A 19053-nucleotide genomic window follows, 5' to 3' on the forward strand; every position below is an offset into this window, starting at 1 on the left:
CATTCTATTGACCACTGTGGGGCCAAATTTATATTTAACACAGGCCTCCATCTTCAGGATATGTTGTTTGATTGGAGTCTGAATGTTCTTGGTGAGAGTTCACTGAGAGACTGACCCTCTTCCCTAGGTGAGAGCGGGGGGAGGGGGGGGTTGGTTAGAGTGTGTGTGGTTTGAGAGAGGCCCCAACCAATCCAGTGAAAGCAGCTGCAGCGGCTGGTTAAAATCCTGTTGTTGTGAGTCTGGGGAAGGTAGCCATTGATAACCTGATGGCACTGAGAACTAACGCTGAAGTGCCTCCAGGGATTCAATTTCCCTCCCTAGGATGGATGGCATGGAGGACAGGTGGAGATCCCTGGCGATGGGTACCAGAAGAGTTGGATATTTGGGGCCTGGGAGGTTAGGGTGGGTTGGAACATCACAGTAGACAGGCATGGGTAGATATGGCAGGAGATTCTTGGGGAACATAGTCGTGGTGTTTTGTACTGGTTCTGTGTTCTAGCTCTCTGCACTCAACCCCTGTGCCCTGTCAGCAGGCTGTCAGAGGCCCTGGCTTCTGGCTGCTGCTATTAAATGCCAGGTCAGCTTGTAATAAGGTCTCCCTCATTAGTGCTTAATCACAGATGAGAGAGCTGATCTGGCATGTATTTCTGAGACCTGGCTGAGACTAGAAGGGGTGGCCCCCTTTTTGGAAATTTGTCCAGCTGTCAGGCTCAGCCCAAGAACGACAATGAGACAGTTCAGTCCAGTAAAGTTCCTTTATTTGCTTACACCCTCTAGACAGAATCTTACCAGACTAACTCTATACTACAGCAACTAGTGGATATACCCCATGATACTCTAGGGAGGGGCTAGTCTAAACCTCTTCTTCTCACAGTCTTGCTGCAGACTGAGAAAGTGCTTGCCTTGTCCCCCTTTCTGGAATGCACTACCTCCCTCTTGATAGTCTTGATCTCCCATACCAGTCTCCTCCTCGCAGATACCTTCCATTACACCAACGAGGTTTTGGCTGTGGAATCAGCCAAGACCTCAGGACAGGGGTGGTGGTGTGGCAGTTGTCATCTGAGAATCTCTTATGGCTTTCAGGGGCACTGCTCCACAAGTTGCCGGATGTGAGACCCTGTTCATCAAGTTGGGCTGTAGGGATCAGCTGAGATTGTTACTACTGTACCAGCCTCCCTGCTGCATAGCAACCTCCCTGTTGCATAGAACTTCCCTGCCTGAGCTGCTTGACTCCATTTCTGGGTTGGCTGTGGAGTTCCGCAGATTTATGTTCTTGGGGAACTTCGGTCTGCCTTCCTTGGGAGTGAGGTCTAAGGCAGTTCAGGAGTCCTTGGCTACCATGACAGCCATAGACCTATCTCAAGTCATCCAGCGCCAGACATGGGGCAGTGGTCACACACCTGATCTGGTTTTTCTGTTGGAGCAGTAGCAACGTGATCTGGAATTGGGGGAGCTTTTAGTGTCCCCTTTGTCATGGATAGTTCATGCCCTGATCACCATGGGATTTTACAGTGCCACTATCTGCCTCAGGAAGGCAGGACCTATTAGATTGGTCCATCCTCGGCAACTGATGGACCCTGATGAGTTTCAGAGGGAGCTGGGGGAATTATCTGGACCCTTTTCAGTCAGGATTCAGACCAGGGTAAGTACAGAAATGGCATTGCTCGTGCTTTTGGATGATCTTTAGCAGGAGCAGGATGGAGGTTGGGCATCCATCCTTGCTCTGCTTGACCTCTCAGTGGACTTTGGTACCATCAACTATGGTATCCTTTAGGATCAGCTCCAGGGATTGGGGGTGGGCAGCACTGTTTTGTGCTGGTTCTCCTCCTTTTTCCAAGGTCAATTCCAGTCAGTGGTGACTGGAGAGGAGAGATCCTGCCCTCAGCTCCTACTTTGTGGCATTCCCCAGGGTTCAGTGCTCTCCCCGCTCCTATTCACCATATACATGAAGCCGCTGGGTGAGATCATCCCTCACCATGGGTTGAGGTATCATCAGTACACTGACGATGCCCAGTTATATCCCTCTGCCCCTGGCAAATTAAGCAATGCTGTTGATGTCCTATCCTGGGATCTGGAGGCTGTGGGGGGCTGGACTGGGAACTACAGGCTTCAGCTGAACCCTGGCAAGACTGAGTGGCTCTGGGTTTTGGGGCCCTCTGGTTCAGGGACTCTACCATCTTTGGTACTAGATGGGGTTGCACTGCCCCAAAGAAACCTATTGCGCAACTGGGGGTCCTCCTAAACTCACAACTCCTGCTCAATGAACAGTCATGGCTAGGAGGGCTTTTGTACAGCTTCATGTTGTGTGTCAGTTGCACCCATTACTGGACCAGGAGGCTCTGCTCATGGTCACTGATGCCCAGGTGGACTACTGTAGTGCACTCTACATGGGCTACCCTTGAAGAGTATCCAGAAGCTTCAGCTGATGCAAAATGCAGTGGCATGGGCAATGTGTGCCCCTAGAATAGCACATGTTACATCTCTGCTCCACAAGCTGCATTGGTTGCCCATTTGCTTCTGGGTCCAATTCAAGGTGAAAGGTTTTGACCTTTAAAGACTTCATGGCATGGGGCCGGGTTATTTGAGGGACTGCCTTCAGCTGATTACATCTGCCCATCCCATTTGGTCCGGCAGAATAGGTATGCTGTGGGTCCCATCTGTGAAAGAGTTTCATCTGGCAGGACCCAGGAGACTGGCCTTTTCTGCCATGGCACCCGCCCTGTGGAACATCATCCCCCCCAAGGTGAGATTGGCCCCATCCTTCCGGAAGGCCCTCAAAACATGGCAATGTCAGCAGGCTTGGGAATCTCACAGAAATGATGATCTAATGAGATGGCTGCATTGCTTTTAACATCAATCTTCTCTACTGTCTTGCTGTTAATAATACTGTTGATGTTTTTAATTGTACTTGTTTTAATATTTTGAATTTATTGTTGTTTTTTATTGTCTGCTGCCTAGAGTCAGTTTTCTGTGAGATGGGCAGCTATATAAGTATGATGAATAAATAAATGAATAAACAAATAAAATTCAAAAGACTTTAACAACTTTTAAGCACCACTATATAACATTGCAAATAAAACTTTAGAGTAAGAGCTCAAGTATCTTCAAGATAATAGAGTTTTAACTGATTGTATGGCGTTCAGTGATGTGGCTATAAATATGGCAATATTATTTTATTTATCGAAAACTTCCTTTTAAATGTGGTGAATAAAAGTTTATCAAAGTTTTCTGTTGTGACATTTGGAGTGGGGCTATTGCTTGATTTATTGTTTGTCTGTCTTACCCCCTTATACCAATAGAAAAACAGTTTGGCAAATGGACAACAAACATTTATATGAAGAAATAATTTGGTACAGATATTGAGCTGAATGTAATATATGTTTACGGTGAGCTAAATATAAAATATCATTACAGCTCTATGTTGTGCTGATACGGCTTTCCTCTAGAATAGGGGTTCTTAACTTGAGGTCCATGGACTGCTTGGGGGTCTGTGGATTTATTTCAGGGAGTCTGTGAACTTGGATGAGAAAAAAATTACAACTTTATTTTCACTAATCTCTAACTGTAATTTAGTTTGTCTTTTTTCGACTTAATGGATTATTAAAGAAGCACATATCTGTATTATATATTTGTTGTTTTTAATATTTTGGTATCTGTATTTGAGCATAATTAGTTTCCTTTGTATAACAGTCTGTATCTGTGTATTTTATTATATAATTTAAATACATTTTCTGAGAAAGAGTCCATAGGTTTTGCCTGACTCTCAAAGGGGTCCATGACACAGAAGGGTTAAGAAACCCTGCTCTAAAATGTGAATAGCTGCTGTTCAAATGTAATAATCTCTCACTGGTGGATAAAAAAAATATGTCTTTATAAAAGGGATGAAGAATTCTCGGTCTGTTCTGTCTTGGCTTCTGATGTCATCCATGCAAACCGGAAAGATATCCCCTGTATCTTTAGGGTAAGTAATACCGGTTACAGTTGCCACACAGAGTAGAAAGTAGATAGTTGTTTTTATATTCACTTTTTTTAATTGCTGGAAAGCTTCTCTATTTGTTATTCAGTGTGTTTTTTATGGATTCCCTTGAAATTTCATATTTTTATCCCAGCTTTCCATGGTAGAGTATAGGAATGTTAACAGACTGATTTTAATCCTCCAGGGATGGTGCAGTCTTTTAATTAGCTTGCAGAGTTTTAAAAAAATGCTGTATACAAACTAACGCTTATATTTTTAAAATCAGATTTTATCTATAGTTTTACTCTGCCCATTTTGTCTTCATTACAACCCTTTTCCAGAGACTGATAGTCATAGCTTCATCACTGGGTAAACGGTGATTTGAATTGGGGTCATTCACCATGCATTTTTTATTGCCCCACTAGCTTTCAGTGGTCTTTTGTGATTTATATTTGATGTTGATTCCTCCATTTATTAACAGACAGGAGTATATTGAATAGTTACATTAAGGGTATCTTTTAAATATATGTTGTTACTTATCAAAGAATCTGATTTCTGAGTTACATGTATCTGTAACATTTCCAGGTTACAGCTTCCCAGCTATTAGCATCGAGTAATAAGTGTTCAGTCCTGATCCTAGCTGACAGTGAGAATGAAAAGAGTAAATGGGTAGGAGTCCTAAATGAATTACATAGGATTTTAAAGAAGAACAAGCTCAAAGATCGCTCAGTCTATGCTCCCAAAGAAGCATATGATAGTACCTTGCCCCTTATTAAAACCAGCCAAGCAGCAGCAATTATAGGTATGTATTTTTAAAGTCTGTTGTAATAGATGATTGTATCCTAATATTACTTGATTCATCATATGAACAGATTTCTTTTTTTTAGCTAAGAAGTTTTAATTCATACTGGGATGTTAAGTTCCTCTGGAATTTAAACACATTATGCACAATCATTAATGTAAGAAATAACACAATAATATTACTTTAGTTCAGCTAAAACCTGAATAGTATGTATATCTTTATCATTGTTTCTGTTGTGAAATTATTGTTTAGGAAATAAGTCAGTATTATAAATCATGCTTTAAAGTTGGTAGGTTTACCTAAGTATAGTTAGGGTTAATCATAGTTTGTCTTGGTTAAATTAGATTTAAAGTAGGATTGGAAAACAATTTGAACATTACATGTACTAAAAATATATATTTACTCAAAATATATATTCAAAAGCAACTGCACGGGCACCAAAGCAAATAAAGTCAATCTAGAGTTACTAAATCTAGTGAAACCTGTCCCTCCTCCCCAACAAATGTGACACACACTCAATACACACACACACACACACCCCTTCCACAAGTCTTGTTCTGAAAAAGGACCGGTTAAGGACCAAAAAATAAATCCATATTAATTGAATTAATAACTAATAATTAAAATCATTAGTTATTAGTAAAAATAATTCTTTTAGTAAAATAAAATACCCCATGTTTATTAGTAAAAATAACTTTTACTAGTAAAATAAAATACCCCATGTTTAAACATGATTTCCCATCTACATGTATAAACCATGCTTCCCCTACGCAGACATGCACTGCCCTCCCTCCTTCCAGCAGGGACTAAAGAAAACAGAAAAGGAATGGAGATGGGCTGGGGAAAAGCAGTAACTGCATTAGGAAGGGAAACATAAGGGAAAATATAACTGTATGGATAAGAAAAGCATGGAAGAGGTGACTAGTGAGGAAAGAAAAGAAAGAGAAGCTCTTTTTAGGACTTTCAGAAATATTTAAGTCCACCAAGCAGCATCCCCTCCAAAGCAGCTGGTAATCTTCAGGGGCCTCTTTGCTCAGCAAATGTAAAATGATCCCCCACCCATTTACAAGTATTTGGGGAAAAATCTTGTGTTCTTGTCAGATAGGTATGATAATGTAACAACACAAGTCTTCCTATTAAATATTTTGTAAAAAGGAAAAAAAATATAAAGTAGAGACTAATAAAGAAATCTATGCATATCTCTCAGAATTAAATCTCATTTAGGCTTGCTCCCAGGTAAATGGGCAACCAGTGCTTTAGATTTCAATTCCCATAAGCAACAATAATAAAGAAGCATGGGAGCTTAAAACAGTGGGAGGCACCAGCTTACCAATCCATATAGACTAAATGATGAAGATAACATATCATCTAATGGAAAACTGGTAGTTTATCTAGTGGAATAAAGATAAAAATGGTGAGAGGTATTGTAAATTATAAAACTATTTAACCTGATCAAAAAATGGAAAAGAAAATGGATTCTAAAATTTTTGGAAATTCTATTTTTTGTTTATTTGTAAATGTGTACACTAATTAAAGGTATACATTAATTTTCTATTAGCCATTGTTACCTAAATGCTTTGAATTTTGAACAACATTTATAATTAAATGTTACATTACAGAAATCCTGAGAGATATTTTTTTCATTTTCATTGAAAGGCAAAGTGATACAACTACTGGTATAATTACACTGTCTAATATTAAACTGATTTGAACTATCCTTCTGGTATCTGATACTTGTTTGTTTCTTTGTTTCTTTTTTCCTTATAGAATGTGGGTCTAATTTTTTTTCTTTTCTTTTTTCTTTAACTGTCTCAGATCATGAACGAATAGCCCTGGGCAATGAAGAAGGATTATTTGTTGTTCATGTTACAAAGGATGGTAAGAATATTAGGTTTATATTAGAAATGGGAGAATTCAAATAAGATGTACATTTTATTCCATTCAGTGTGGTCTAATAGTTAAGGTGTTTGATTAACCCTAGGGAGGCTCAGATTCAAGTCCACCCTCAGCCAAGGAAACCCACTGAGTGACTTTGAGAAAGTCGCTCTTTCCTATGCCAACCTGCTTCACAGAGTTGTTGCTGTTGCAGGAAAAATGGAAAAAGGAAGTGCTTTGTATTCTGCTTAGAAACTCCTGCTTAAAAGATGGGATATACATACAGTATATCCAACAAGCAAATAAAAACTTCTTCTATATTTTGTAACTAAACTAAGAAACATTAACCATGCTATACTTTAGTGTTCAGATTTTTCTTGTTGTTTCCACCTACTCAAAAACTCTTCAACCTGTGGTATGTCAAAAGATAGGAACTTAATATAGTTTTGCATTCATTCATTCATTCATTCATTCATTCATTCATTCATTCATTCATTCATTCAATTTATATGGCTGCCTATCTCAAGCATATGACCCTGGGTGGCTGACAGAGATTATTGTTGTCGTTGCCAACTGAATTCATAACTTTTTTTAAAAATGAGGAATGGAATGGTGCTTAATATTAATTAGTTAGATGAATTAATTGAACAGAATTAGAAATAAAATATTTAAAATGCATAGATAAAACCAAGCATAAGCCATCCAATTCTATAATAAAACGGTCACAACAGGCAAAAACTATCTAAATATGCTATGGTTTTGCTTGGCAGCAGACAGATGACATAATTTTAGTAGCTACTGTAGAACTGACTTTGGGAAAGGAAGATGCAAACTTCGGGGGGGGCAGGGGGGCTTACAAAAGAGATTACATAATCCTGAGAAAAAGAGACATTTAGGGAAAAAACTGTAAGTAACCCTACCTTGCTTTTGTTCAGTATAAGATGAGACAGAGAGAAACTTGGACTGGCTTTCAAGAATCTGCTATTCTACCTTACTACAATAAAGAGCATTCCTGGAATCCCTCCCATGCATGTTTCTTGATCTAGACTATCTTGAAGGGCTGACAGCAGAGAACAAAACATACATCACGTAACTGCAATGACTTACAAGTATACAGTCATGGCATTTATGAGATGATGATGTTACCATGTACATGTCATCATTTTGGCATCAGTGCTGTTTGTTTTTGATGTCACTGCATAGAAATGATATCGCAACTATTCAAAGGTACTTACCCTGATAGCAGAAAGGAAAAGGAAAAGGCAGACTTTTGCGAATGCAAATGGGACGGGATGATTGTTAGCAGAAATTATTAATGGAAAAAGTAATACTATAGCAGCTTAGAAAAGAAAGTTTGCACTTACACTTGTTATTCCAGCAAAACCAAAGAGATCCAATAAGCAAGATGAGTACTGTAGACTTGAGCATACTCTTTATGATTCAAGGTAATTTGCTATCTCTGCTTCCTTCACATTATTTATGGTTAGGGATATACTCACTTGAGTTTTTATTTTTGCAGAGATAATTCGTGTTGGTGACAATAAGAAAGTCCATCAGATTGAGCTCATCCCGAATGAACAACTTATTGCAGTGATTTCGGGGCGAAACCGTCATGTACGGCTATTCCCTATGGCAGCCCTGGATGGTCGAGAGATTGATTTTTATAAACTGGCAGAAACTAAAGGTTGCCAGACCATAGTTTCTGGACAAGTGCGCCATGGAGCCCTTACCTGCCTGTGTGTAGCAATGAAAAGACAGGTCCTCTGCTATGAGTTAAATCACAGCAAAACACGTCACAAAAAGATAAAAGAAATCCAAGTGGCTGGGAACGTCCAGTGGATGGCTATCTTTAGTGAACGGCTCTGTGTTGGCTACCAGTCAGGATTCTTAAAATACCCTTTGTATGGAGAAGGAAATCCACATAGTTTGCTCCATCCAGATGATCACACACTGTCATTCATTACACAGCAGCCAACTGATGCCATCTGTGCGGTTGAAATCTCAAATAAAGAATACCTGCTGTGTTTTAGCAGCGTAGGGATTTATGTGGACTGTCAAGGTCGAAGATCGAGACAACAAGAACTCATGTGGCCTGCAACTCCTTCTTCTTCCTGTAAGTTCCTACAGTTATGTTAATTAAATATAACATTGTTTTTCCTCATGGCTTGAAAGAAGGCCACAAGATTTGGATAATGTTGTATAATTCTTAGTTTATCAATCAGTTAATATCAACAAGTTATAGAAGACGTGATATTGAAACATAAAATGAACTTTTTAACTTTTTACTTGAGTGCTATGATAATAATCCAATTGGCTTATATATTCTGATTTTATATCTTGATCCCATCTTTCCTTCTTACCCATGTATTCCTTCTCCATTTGCTTTTTAGCACTGATTATACTTTGGCAAACCATTATGACTTTCCTTCCAAGGAAGAATCATATGTTTTGAAATAAGTCTCTGGTTCTGGTTTGGTTTGGAGGAAAAGCACCATGGTTTGCCATGCATCATAGCAAACTATTATGTGCTGCTTCTAGAAATAATGCAAGGAAAGTCCTATTGATATAACTGACCAGTAGCCATGATTGAACCTCTCGGTATGGTTAGTGATAAAATAGCATACTTAATAAATTACCACTGGTGGTAGATATGTTCTGCTGTTACAAAGATGCTTGGAGTCTTAACATGTGCACTATCAAGTAATACTGTATTTCCTTAATTTATTACAGCAACTATTAATAAATTCAGAAATAAAAACATCCTTTTGCATATGTATGTTTGTGTGTGTGTGTATGCATTATACACACACATACATATTCTATTACAATTATATAGTAATAGTATGTATACTATAGTATATCAAAAGAATTAGATTTATTTTGTTAACTGCTCATTTCTGAATGATTACCGGTTATATATAATTTCAATATCTTGGAAGCTGAGGGAATATTGGACTAACAAATATATGATTAATATTAAATACAATTAATGGTTTATTACAAGTAACTATTCTTTTTCTAAGCTTTTTCTAAAAGCTTGATTTTAACATTTAATGTGGTTAAACATGTGATGTGAACATAGTGATAGGTGGGATAATTAGCCATTAAAAAAAAGAAAAGGGTTCTCATTGACTTAAAGCATATTTTCAATAAATATTGAAAGGATAAGTAATTTATACCAATAAAGACTAGATTTATTTTCAACTTCTAAATTAACTACAAGAAGTATATGTTGAAAACTGACTGCCTTGCCTTCCAGTTTTCGACCCAATCCAATGTATGTCCATAACGCATTGTCCAGACATATATCTATATTTCTTCCTAGGTTACAATGCACCATACCTCTCAGTTTATAGTGAAAATGCAGTTGATATATTTGATGTGAACTCAATGGAGTGGATTCAGACTATCCCCCTCAAGAAGGTAACTAATGGATTATACAGGGAATTAAGCAGTTTGGATAAGTTATCTGTAATATAAATTGAAACGTACATTGAGTCCCACCTGGATTAAAACATTCTGTTGGCCTAGGAATGGGGACACTAATTAGGTTTGAGCCAACCACTCACTGAACCTACTTCAGAGTGCTGTTTTTGTTGGGATAAAAAGAAGGGAGATCCCTGTGAAAGCACTCTGAATTCTTAGAGAAAAGACACTCTAAACAATACAATACATACATCTCTATTCAAATACGCTATTAGCATTTCATCAGAAGGAGACTGGTAGGACCTTTTTTGCATAACACCTTTTATTAAAAGGCATAAGCTTTCATGAGCTGCAGCTCGCTTCATCAGATGCATAGAGTGGCTAGACTGATGGAGGATTTAAATTGGAGTGAGGTGGGGCAAGAAAAGGAGAAGGCAGCAAGCAGGTTGTGCAGATGCAGGTTACATCTGGGGGAGATGGGCAGCATATAAATGTAATAATAAATTAAATATAAATAAATAGATGAAAGATTACAACTACCTTATCAATTAAGAACTGTAATGTTTAAAAACCCACTGTTTTTTAACCCGTCTACCAGAGGCCTCCTGAATTTTTGCCACCATGATATTCATGTGTGATGTATGAAATATTAATATTGTTTCAGTCTCATCATGTCTTTTTTACTTAAGATACCTTTATAAATTTTTTTTTAGGTACGTCCTTTGAACACAGAAGGGTCGCTAAATGTCCTAGGACTAGAAACAGTTAGATTAATCTATTTCAAAAACAAGATGGCAGGTAAGTAAAACAAAACGTTGCTAACTACATGAATTACTGTTTCAATCAGGCATTAATAGATTGTTGATACACTGAATGCAATCCAAGTGGCCTTTTCTCAGAAGCATTTCGGCCTGAAATTGGTAAATGCTGTGATTCCCAACATTTTAAATATAACTGAGGAGAAACAATTGTGCTACCTAGCCATAATGGGGTAAGACTTTGAAGTAAGATCAGGTTACTTCACTTCAGCTGTCTCATATTTCCTAGCACTTCAGTGTAGTTTAATTTTAAATTTATTATATTTTGTACTGATTTTGTTAGCACTGAGATTTTTTAAAATTCTGTTTCCACTTCTGGAAAAATAAGAGATATTAACACTTCCCAAAATTATAGATCCAAACCTTTGAAATAAATGAAACTTTTATAAATACAGTGGGTTGGATGTATCCAGGGGGTTGGGTTGAGCTGTTGTTTGTAGCACTGCTGAATTCCACTCAGAATGCTCCCACTGGCAGGAGGGGGCCATTATCACAAATTCTTCCTTATAGTAGGATTTACCTGTAAAGTACTTTCAGATTAAGAATTAAATGCAGATATAGAATTAAACCATTGTTTCAGCATTGTGAATTCATGCTGGTTGTTTTTATTTGCCACTTCCAATAACAAATGATAGGCAATGTTTCAATCAGCACCACAGAAGTTTTAGCAAGTAATCTGGTAGCCTAAGCAAATGGAGGGAAAACAAATTACTAAAGCACTCTGCTTGAATAACTTTTCTGTCTCACAATCTCCTAGAAGAACTTTCCTATTTGGTTTATTTCATGATATCAAAAAATAAAAATTTCTAGGTAACCCATTTATTTTGTATGATATGCCAAATATTTTTCTTTATAGCCACATATACTTTAAACATAAAGTTTTTCTTAGAAGAATCTCAGAATGCAAGATTAACTCCACATTAGATGCAAACATGCATAATGAAATTCCAAAGAAGTAATTTGAGCACAGAAATGGAAAGTTTTACTTTATCCTTACACATTGTTTCAGTGATAATCCCTACCCTCCCCCCACCCCCACCCAGTTTTTGTCCATGGGTCTCAAAACAAGGTAATTAGTGCTTTGAACCTACAGATGTAAAAGTTATGGAGTAACTATTTAGAATGCAAAAATGGTAGGCTGAGAAACAGTCGAGCATCTACAATTCTTCATCACTTTCGAAGTCAGGATTCTCCCTCTTTATTTTTCAAGGCTCTAATTAATGTTTGCAGATAACATATAATTAGTATAAGCTTAAAGCCATAACATTATACTATTTGTTTATAATTTTTCCATTGTTTTAATATCGTTGTACATAATTTACAAAAGCTTTATTTAGATAACCCTCTGGAATGGGAAAAAATTATCCTGCTGGTTTTTTTATGTTGCTCTTAGAGGGTGATGAGCTGGTGGTTCCTGAGACGTCAGATAACAGTCGAAAGCAAATGGTCCGAAATATTAATAATAAGCGGCGCTACTCATTCCGAGTGCCCGAGGAAGAGAGAATGCAGCAGAGGAGGTCGGTATTCAATCTGTACTTGTCTTCTGTCCATGCTTGTAGACCCTGAAGACTTGTTTGTCTCCTGTCACTGTATTTTTTTGTTTGATTGTTAGAAAAAATGGATTTCTGGGCAATGTGTTCAAACATTTGTCTTTTCTATTACATATTATCCTTTATTTACATTATGTATAATCCAATATTTAAATTCATTTTAATTTAAATATCAGTGCAAAAAAATTATTGTAAATTGGAATGCATGTCTCCAACTACTGTATATAATAAGTACATTTGTGTGTGCATGTGTGCATATACTGTATATATGACTGATAATAAAGTTTTACAAAAGAAATTTATATTGCTAATTAATGCATATATATTGTCCAGTTTTGATATTCTACATTTTGCACAACTCCTATCTGATTCCATGTAATATTCCCCACTGTTCTGATGATGACAATTACTTTTCAAATTTTGTGTAGTTTTCAGGTAGCAAAAGGGTCACCTTGGAAGATAGCATTTCAGAGTATATGAAAATATTCAGAAAGGATTCTGATTTTTAAGAAAATACTTTCAAGAAACATATGTAGACTATGCTGATAAAAGTTTGTACATAATTATGGGAAAACACATGGGAATAATTGAATTTGCTTGTTTTCAAGTCACCAATTTTTTCACTAGTGTTCAGGCTTTTCTTTTAATCCTATTCATGACATAACCTAACATATGATCAGCACCACAGCTTTAAGTCTTCAAGTTTTCTAAAATGCTGAAAACTCTCTTAAGAATTTTCTTTTGTATCCTACAATACATTGGCATCTTTCTCTAAAGCTCTTTAAATTATTGTGAGAGTAAAATGTGAAGAGTAGTGCTATATTCTTCTAACCCTTTTCTTTTCTTCTGTCCTTCATCTCTGCCTCCATCTTTGCAGTATCCGATCATCACTGAGCCTGCTTCTACACCTTTTCTTGAATGTGGTCTCAACTCCCTCTCGTAGTGCACTCTGAGACCCCGTAACCATTTGGACTTTTTATGAACATGGGCTGTTAAGCTTTTAAGCTAAACCTCTGTTCTTCCTGACCTTTTCCCTTCCATCAGGTTAACAGCTGAGATAGAATCAATATCAGAATTTAAAGTACTTTTCCTTTAAAATCTAGCCAAATCTTTGGCTGTTTAATTTCTGTTGTAGAATAATTTATATGAACAGTACATTTTACTCTTTTTTTTCAAATAGATACTTAAACATACAATACCTGAATATTTTCTTTTGCAGGGAGATGCTGCGAGATCCAGAAATGAGAAATAAATTAATTTCTAACCCAACTAACTTTAACCATATAGCACACATGGGCCCAGGAGATGGCATACAGATTCTCAAAGACCTGCCCATGGTAAGCATTGCCTAGTATATAACAAAAAGAAAATGAATTTGTCTAGAATATAATGAAAATAAAATGTATGTACGTATTTATTTTTTGACTTTCTGTCCTATAACAATATCACAACTCTCAGCAGTTTACATGATATGCAAAAAATTAAAACATCCATGGTATGAATAAAACAATACAGATAAAATCATAAAATTGATGACCAACATACAGCAATAAAATGAGAAAAATAGAAAATAAATGTAAAAGATGGCACAAAAGGGAAGCATCACTGGAATGCTCTCTGAAAAAGCTCTGTTTTTAACCACTTCTGAAAGTCATCAAGAAAGGGACTCGCTTTATCCCCATGGGAAGCATTCCACAGGACCAGCACAGCCACTCAGAAGTACCTTCTAACTTCAGCTCCCTCCTCTCCCAGAAGGGTGGGACCACAGGAGTTTCTCCCTCAGTGATCTAGTAGGCCAGGCCATTGCAGGTTGGAAAAGGCAGTCTTGCAGATACTCATGTAAGGGCCAGGGAATGAATTTTGAACTTCAATTTGTGTATGGATTGCAGTTAACAGAAGGTAGCTATCAAAAAGTTACTTTCATAATAGGAAATTGAGAATAATAATTTGGCAGTTTTTGTGAAAAATACAAATCATACAAAGTTATACATCTGCCTTACCGTATATTAGGCCATTGTTTCATGCCAAATAATGTCTACTCTAAATTAGAAGTAGAGTTGTTTTCCAGGATTTCTGGTTCTAACAGATGCTAGTCAATATGTTTTTACCTTAAGCTCCATCAAATGAATTTGGAGAATTCTGCACATACAGAAGATACTCTTGTTCACACTACACTGTATCATGTTTCTGCCATTCTTGCTATCCTTTATGGGCTTTACTGTTAGATATAAATGGCTGCTTCAGTTGCATAAACTAGACCCATTACTAAATTAATATTTTGCCCTCCACTGGCATACTTTATTTAGTGATGGAATTGGCATTGCCTTCTGTGATTATTTAGAAAAAACTGTATTTGTTTTCTGTCCTCTTTATTCAGCAAAAAATATTAGAACACCGTCAGAATCAAACCAAAGGTCTATGTAACTATACAGCAATGATTTTCAAACTTGGCAACTTTAAGATGTGTGGACTTCAACTCCCAGAATTCCCCAGCCAGCATGAGGACTCCCTGTATTTCATATGTTCATAGAATTCTACCAAGTTAATATGAACTTCTGTTAGACTTAAATTATCTTACCTGCATACAGAAGGCTTTGAATGGTTCCCTATAGGAAAAAGCAGGCCACTGCTCTAATGAGCTTCCAATTTTAAAATTAACTCCACATCCTGAAGTGTTAATTTCAGTTGGGAGATAGAAATCAAAATGGTTGAGGCAAGTAGATGTTGAGATCACGAAAGGTAGCACAGTTTAAGCATTTCAAAGGATGGCATAAGTAACTGGAGCACAAGAGAAAAGGAAAAGAAGACCACTCCTCTAACATAGGCTATATGAGTAGGGTTTTCCATTGGTCCTTCATAAACATTATTTATGGCTCACGTATTTTTCTCTAGTCCCGTGGGTCTCTGCAATAGATAAGGCTAGGTCAGTGGATGAGATCCATTTTGTTACCTTTGCCGTGCTTTCATATTTCTTTTGTCTAATTCTCCTACCAAGACAATTACTTCAGTTTGTTCATTTATTTATTTATTTAAGAAGTACAGTTTATATGCCATCTCACTCATCTGCAACTCTGTATTGCTTACACTCCCTTATTCTGTCATAAAGATTAAAACAAACAACAGAATATGGCATAAGAGTGTAATCAATCACGTTGTTTAGTACCAGGATTAACCAAAACAGCAAGTTAAGACAAGCACTCCTACTGCAAGAGGAATCAGCGCTCATAATGCATCAGCCAGGTTTTAATTGGACTACTGTGTATTCTGAAGGGATTTGACAGATTTTTCCCCTACTGTTTTTTCTTCTTGTTGTTGTTATATTTTAGACCTTTCCCTATAAAAAGAATATTGAATTGGTTTAACAAATATGAAAGATGTAACTAAACAGTAAATTAAAAACAAAAACCCAGTGGAGGATATAAATAATAAGAACTGAAATATTTTATCCACGTGCAGCAGAGAAACTTTGTATCCAGATGGAAACCACTTGAGAATTCTGAAATAACTCAAATATAAAACTGCAATCTTAAATTAAAAAAAAAAATCAATAAAGACCAGGAAGAGCATGTACTATAATGGAGGACTGAAAAGTAGCCAACGTAGTGCCAGTCTTTAAAAGGGGCCCAGGAAAATAAGTTCAGCAGCCTACTGATTACAGTATAGTCCATAGAAGACAATCTGGCTGAAAAAGTACCAGCCTAGGCCTTGAATTTTGGAGCCTTTGCAGTCAACAATTACATGATAGAGAAAATCCAGTATATACTGTTTTCTTAGAATCTCAAAAAACTTTTGATAAAGGCCTTTGCCTAAAACTCCTGCAAAAATTTAGTATTCTTGGGTTAAAAGGAGATATTCTCTCATTGGTTTTATTAAAGAAACAGAAACCAAAGAATAGCAGTAAATCATCAGTTCTCACAACAGAAGGATGTACAAGTTTGGGATTCCATAAAGGACCTGGGTTAATACTAGTGCTTTTCAACATAAACAAACTGTAGAATTACAGGGAACAAATTTACCAACAATTATCAAATAATTTAGGTGGTTAAAATAAAACGGAACAATGAAGAACTCTGAAAGAATATGCATTAAAATTGTAAATGGTGTTCAGGGAAAGCAAATTGAAGCAATGTGTTCTTACAAATGAATGGACTCTGAAACTGCAGTAATTGACTAGAAAAAGATCTTGCGCTGGTAATGGTAAAAATGTCAATTCAGTCTACAGTTTCTGTGGAAAGATTAAAATTCTCCTTGGGAATCATTAATCATTAATCAAAGCTAATATAAGTACCATTTCACCATCACCATTGACTATACCACTGACTTTCTCCAACCCACTCTAACCCTTCCCCCAGTTTCCCATCCTCGCCCTTGAGTACCCTGGCTAGGGATAATAGAGGTTTGTAGTTCAGCACATCCAAGTCAGTGGGATGGACAAGCCTGGCATTCCATAAGCCATTACACCCCCTGTGCTAAATTAGTGAACGAGTCAGTCAAGGTCTTCTTTGAATTCTCACCTGGTCAGCTTAATGCTTCTGCTATGAATGACTTTACCTCTTAGCTGTTTCTGACTGACTGTTTTTGTGTTGCAGAACCTTCGGCCTCAGGAAAGTCGGGCTATGTTTAGTGGTTCTGTCAGTATACCTTCCATCACAAAATCCCGGCCTGAGCCTGGACGCTCCATGAGTGCTAGTAGTGGTTTAGCAGCAAGTAAGTTGCTGGGCCTCTGCCTGGTATCAGACCCCTTTTCCATTTCCCTTGGGAAGGATCTGCTGTTACCTCTGTATTTGTTTGCTTCCTGAAGGATGTCTTATGAAAGGGTCAGAAGCTTTGGCAGTGTCAAGAGGTATAATATATAAGATCTTAAGGGAAAGGGAATTTAGCCAAGAGTTAATGGAGAAAAGATTAGACATTCTCTCCAGAGAGAATACAAATATGAAAGCAATGCAGACTTCTTGGATAAATCATTTTAAGGGGCACTATACTGGATTCTTGTATGTATGCTCAACTGTTTACAAGCAGTGTAACTGTTTTTGTTTGTTTCTTAGTTAACCTTGGGAACTCCCTAGTATCAAGAAGATACCTGCCTGTGTTGGGAATGTAGTTTTTGCCAACAAAGATCAGGCATATATTCCATGTTTTAAAAAAACAGGAAAAAATGTAATTATTTTTGCCTATTTGTCGTATTTCAGTATTATGAAATAAATCAACATTAGTACCTAGAATAAAGCCTTACAATCATATGAAAGAGTATTTTATTTCATCTGAATATCAACAAGAGCTGCAAAACTAAACACCAATCAAATTTAATATTTTTAAAGAAATGAGTCGAGCTTGACTCCTGATAGTTGCATGGAAGTGCCCATGGAGTTTTCTTGGCAACAGTAAAGAAGTGTTAACTGTAAAGTCAGTAGATACTTGGCACATATTGTTGGAGAGAAGTGTGAGGAAAGCTAAAGTCACAGAAGTCACACTATTTTAACATTGTCTGCAGGGATTAATTTGCAAAAATACCGATAATATTAATAGTATAGTGATATGGGCTATATCATATTATAACAAATGTACTTCAATGCATATATGATGTTTAACATTCTGTATTGTTTTTATTATTGGTATATAGCAGCCATGGTACTGATGGAGGCCTAATCAGGATTGGCACTAAGAAATGGGGCATTTGCGTAATACTTTCAAGATATATTTCAAAGCTGCTGTTCATCTGCAATGAATTGCTATACGAGCAACATTGCCAGAAACGTTGACAAAATAATTGGGATACCATACAGGTGGAAGATGTTAAAACTGCCTTCCTGTACTTTACCCCACCCAACAGTTTCTCTTTAACCAACACAAAGATGTTAATTCAACAGTGCATATAGAACTATCTTTATTCTTGGTGAAATAGAAGCTGGGGTGGAAGAGGGAGAGGAGGCTTGATAGAAAAAAATGAAGATGGAAAAACATAACTTGCAACCATCAGTAGACCAAATAATGGTAAAGGGGTGACAATGAATATTGTAGGTTGTAGTTCTAATGCTTTTACATGGTATGCAGCTAAATTCCTGGGTGCATTTCTAGGATCATCTGCGCAAAATGGTAGTGCTTTGCGGAGAGAATTCTCAGGAGGTAGCTATGGAACAAAGCGTCAGCCAATGGCATCCCCTTCAGATGGTTCTTTGTCTTCTGGTGGCTTGGACCAAGGCAGTGATGCACCAGTGAGGGAGTACGAGCGAGAGGTGGGTATAACAGAGAAGAAGCAAAATGAGCTGTCCACAGCCCCAGCTTGTGCTTAAATTAATCAAAAATAGAGAAACAAAAGTACTGCACTAGTGAATAACTGAAAGTATTACCCTGTAAAATATAAGAAAATTCCAGTACCACGAATTATACATTGATACATTTTTAGCAATAACTGTGGACCTTCCATATGTTTTGGACCACAGAACCCATCATCTCTAGCTAGCCTGTTGGCTAGGATTTATGAAAATTACAACATATATGTAAGTCATCTGATCGTGGAAGGCATACCCTAAAGTTTTGAATTATTTGAATTAGGGACCAATTCACATTTTAAACATCTCAAATGGGCTGAGTTCTCTATGGAAACAACCATTATTTTTCAACAAAATT

General features: G+C 37.1%; 1 protein-coding gene across 4 annotated transcripts in view; it reads left to right on the forward strand.

Moving 5' to 3' along the window:
• The window catches only part of CDC42BPA (CDC42 binding protein kinase alpha), a 190275-nt gene that overhangs the window by 166225 nt on the left and 4997 nt on the right, over window positions 1-19053 (forward strand). For all 4 annotated transcript variants that reach the window (XM_088145909.1, XM_088145902.1, XM_088145892.1 and 1 more), the window contains 10 exons: window positions 3880-3961; window positions 4541-4757; window positions 6573-6635; window positions 8152-8745; window positions 9958-10055; window positions 10772-10856; window positions 12270-12393; window positions 13646-13763; window positions 17016-17133; window positions 18502-18659. In XM_088145909.1, the coding sequence (XP_088002035.1) occupies window positions 3880-3961; window positions 4541-4757; window positions 6573-6635; window positions 8152-8745; window positions 9958-10055; window positions 10772-10856; window positions 12270-12393; window positions 13646-13763; window positions 17016-17133; window positions 18502-18659 (1657 nt within the window). The remainder of the gene's footprint in view (window positions 1-3879; window positions 3962-4540; window positions 4758-6572; window positions 6636-8151; window positions 8746-9957; window positions 10056-10771; window positions 10857-12269; window positions 12394-13645; window positions 13764-17015; window positions 17134-18501; window positions 18660-19053) is intronic.

Source organism: Python bivittatus, unplaced genomic scaffold, assembly GCF_059951505.1.
Source record: "Python bivittatus isolate LINGU-HERP-01145 unplaced genomic scaffold, Pbiv_v1 ctg000020_np1212, whole genome shotgun sequence".
NCBI lineage: Eukaryota > Metazoa > Chordata > Lepidosauria > Squamata > Pythonidae > Python > Python bivittatus.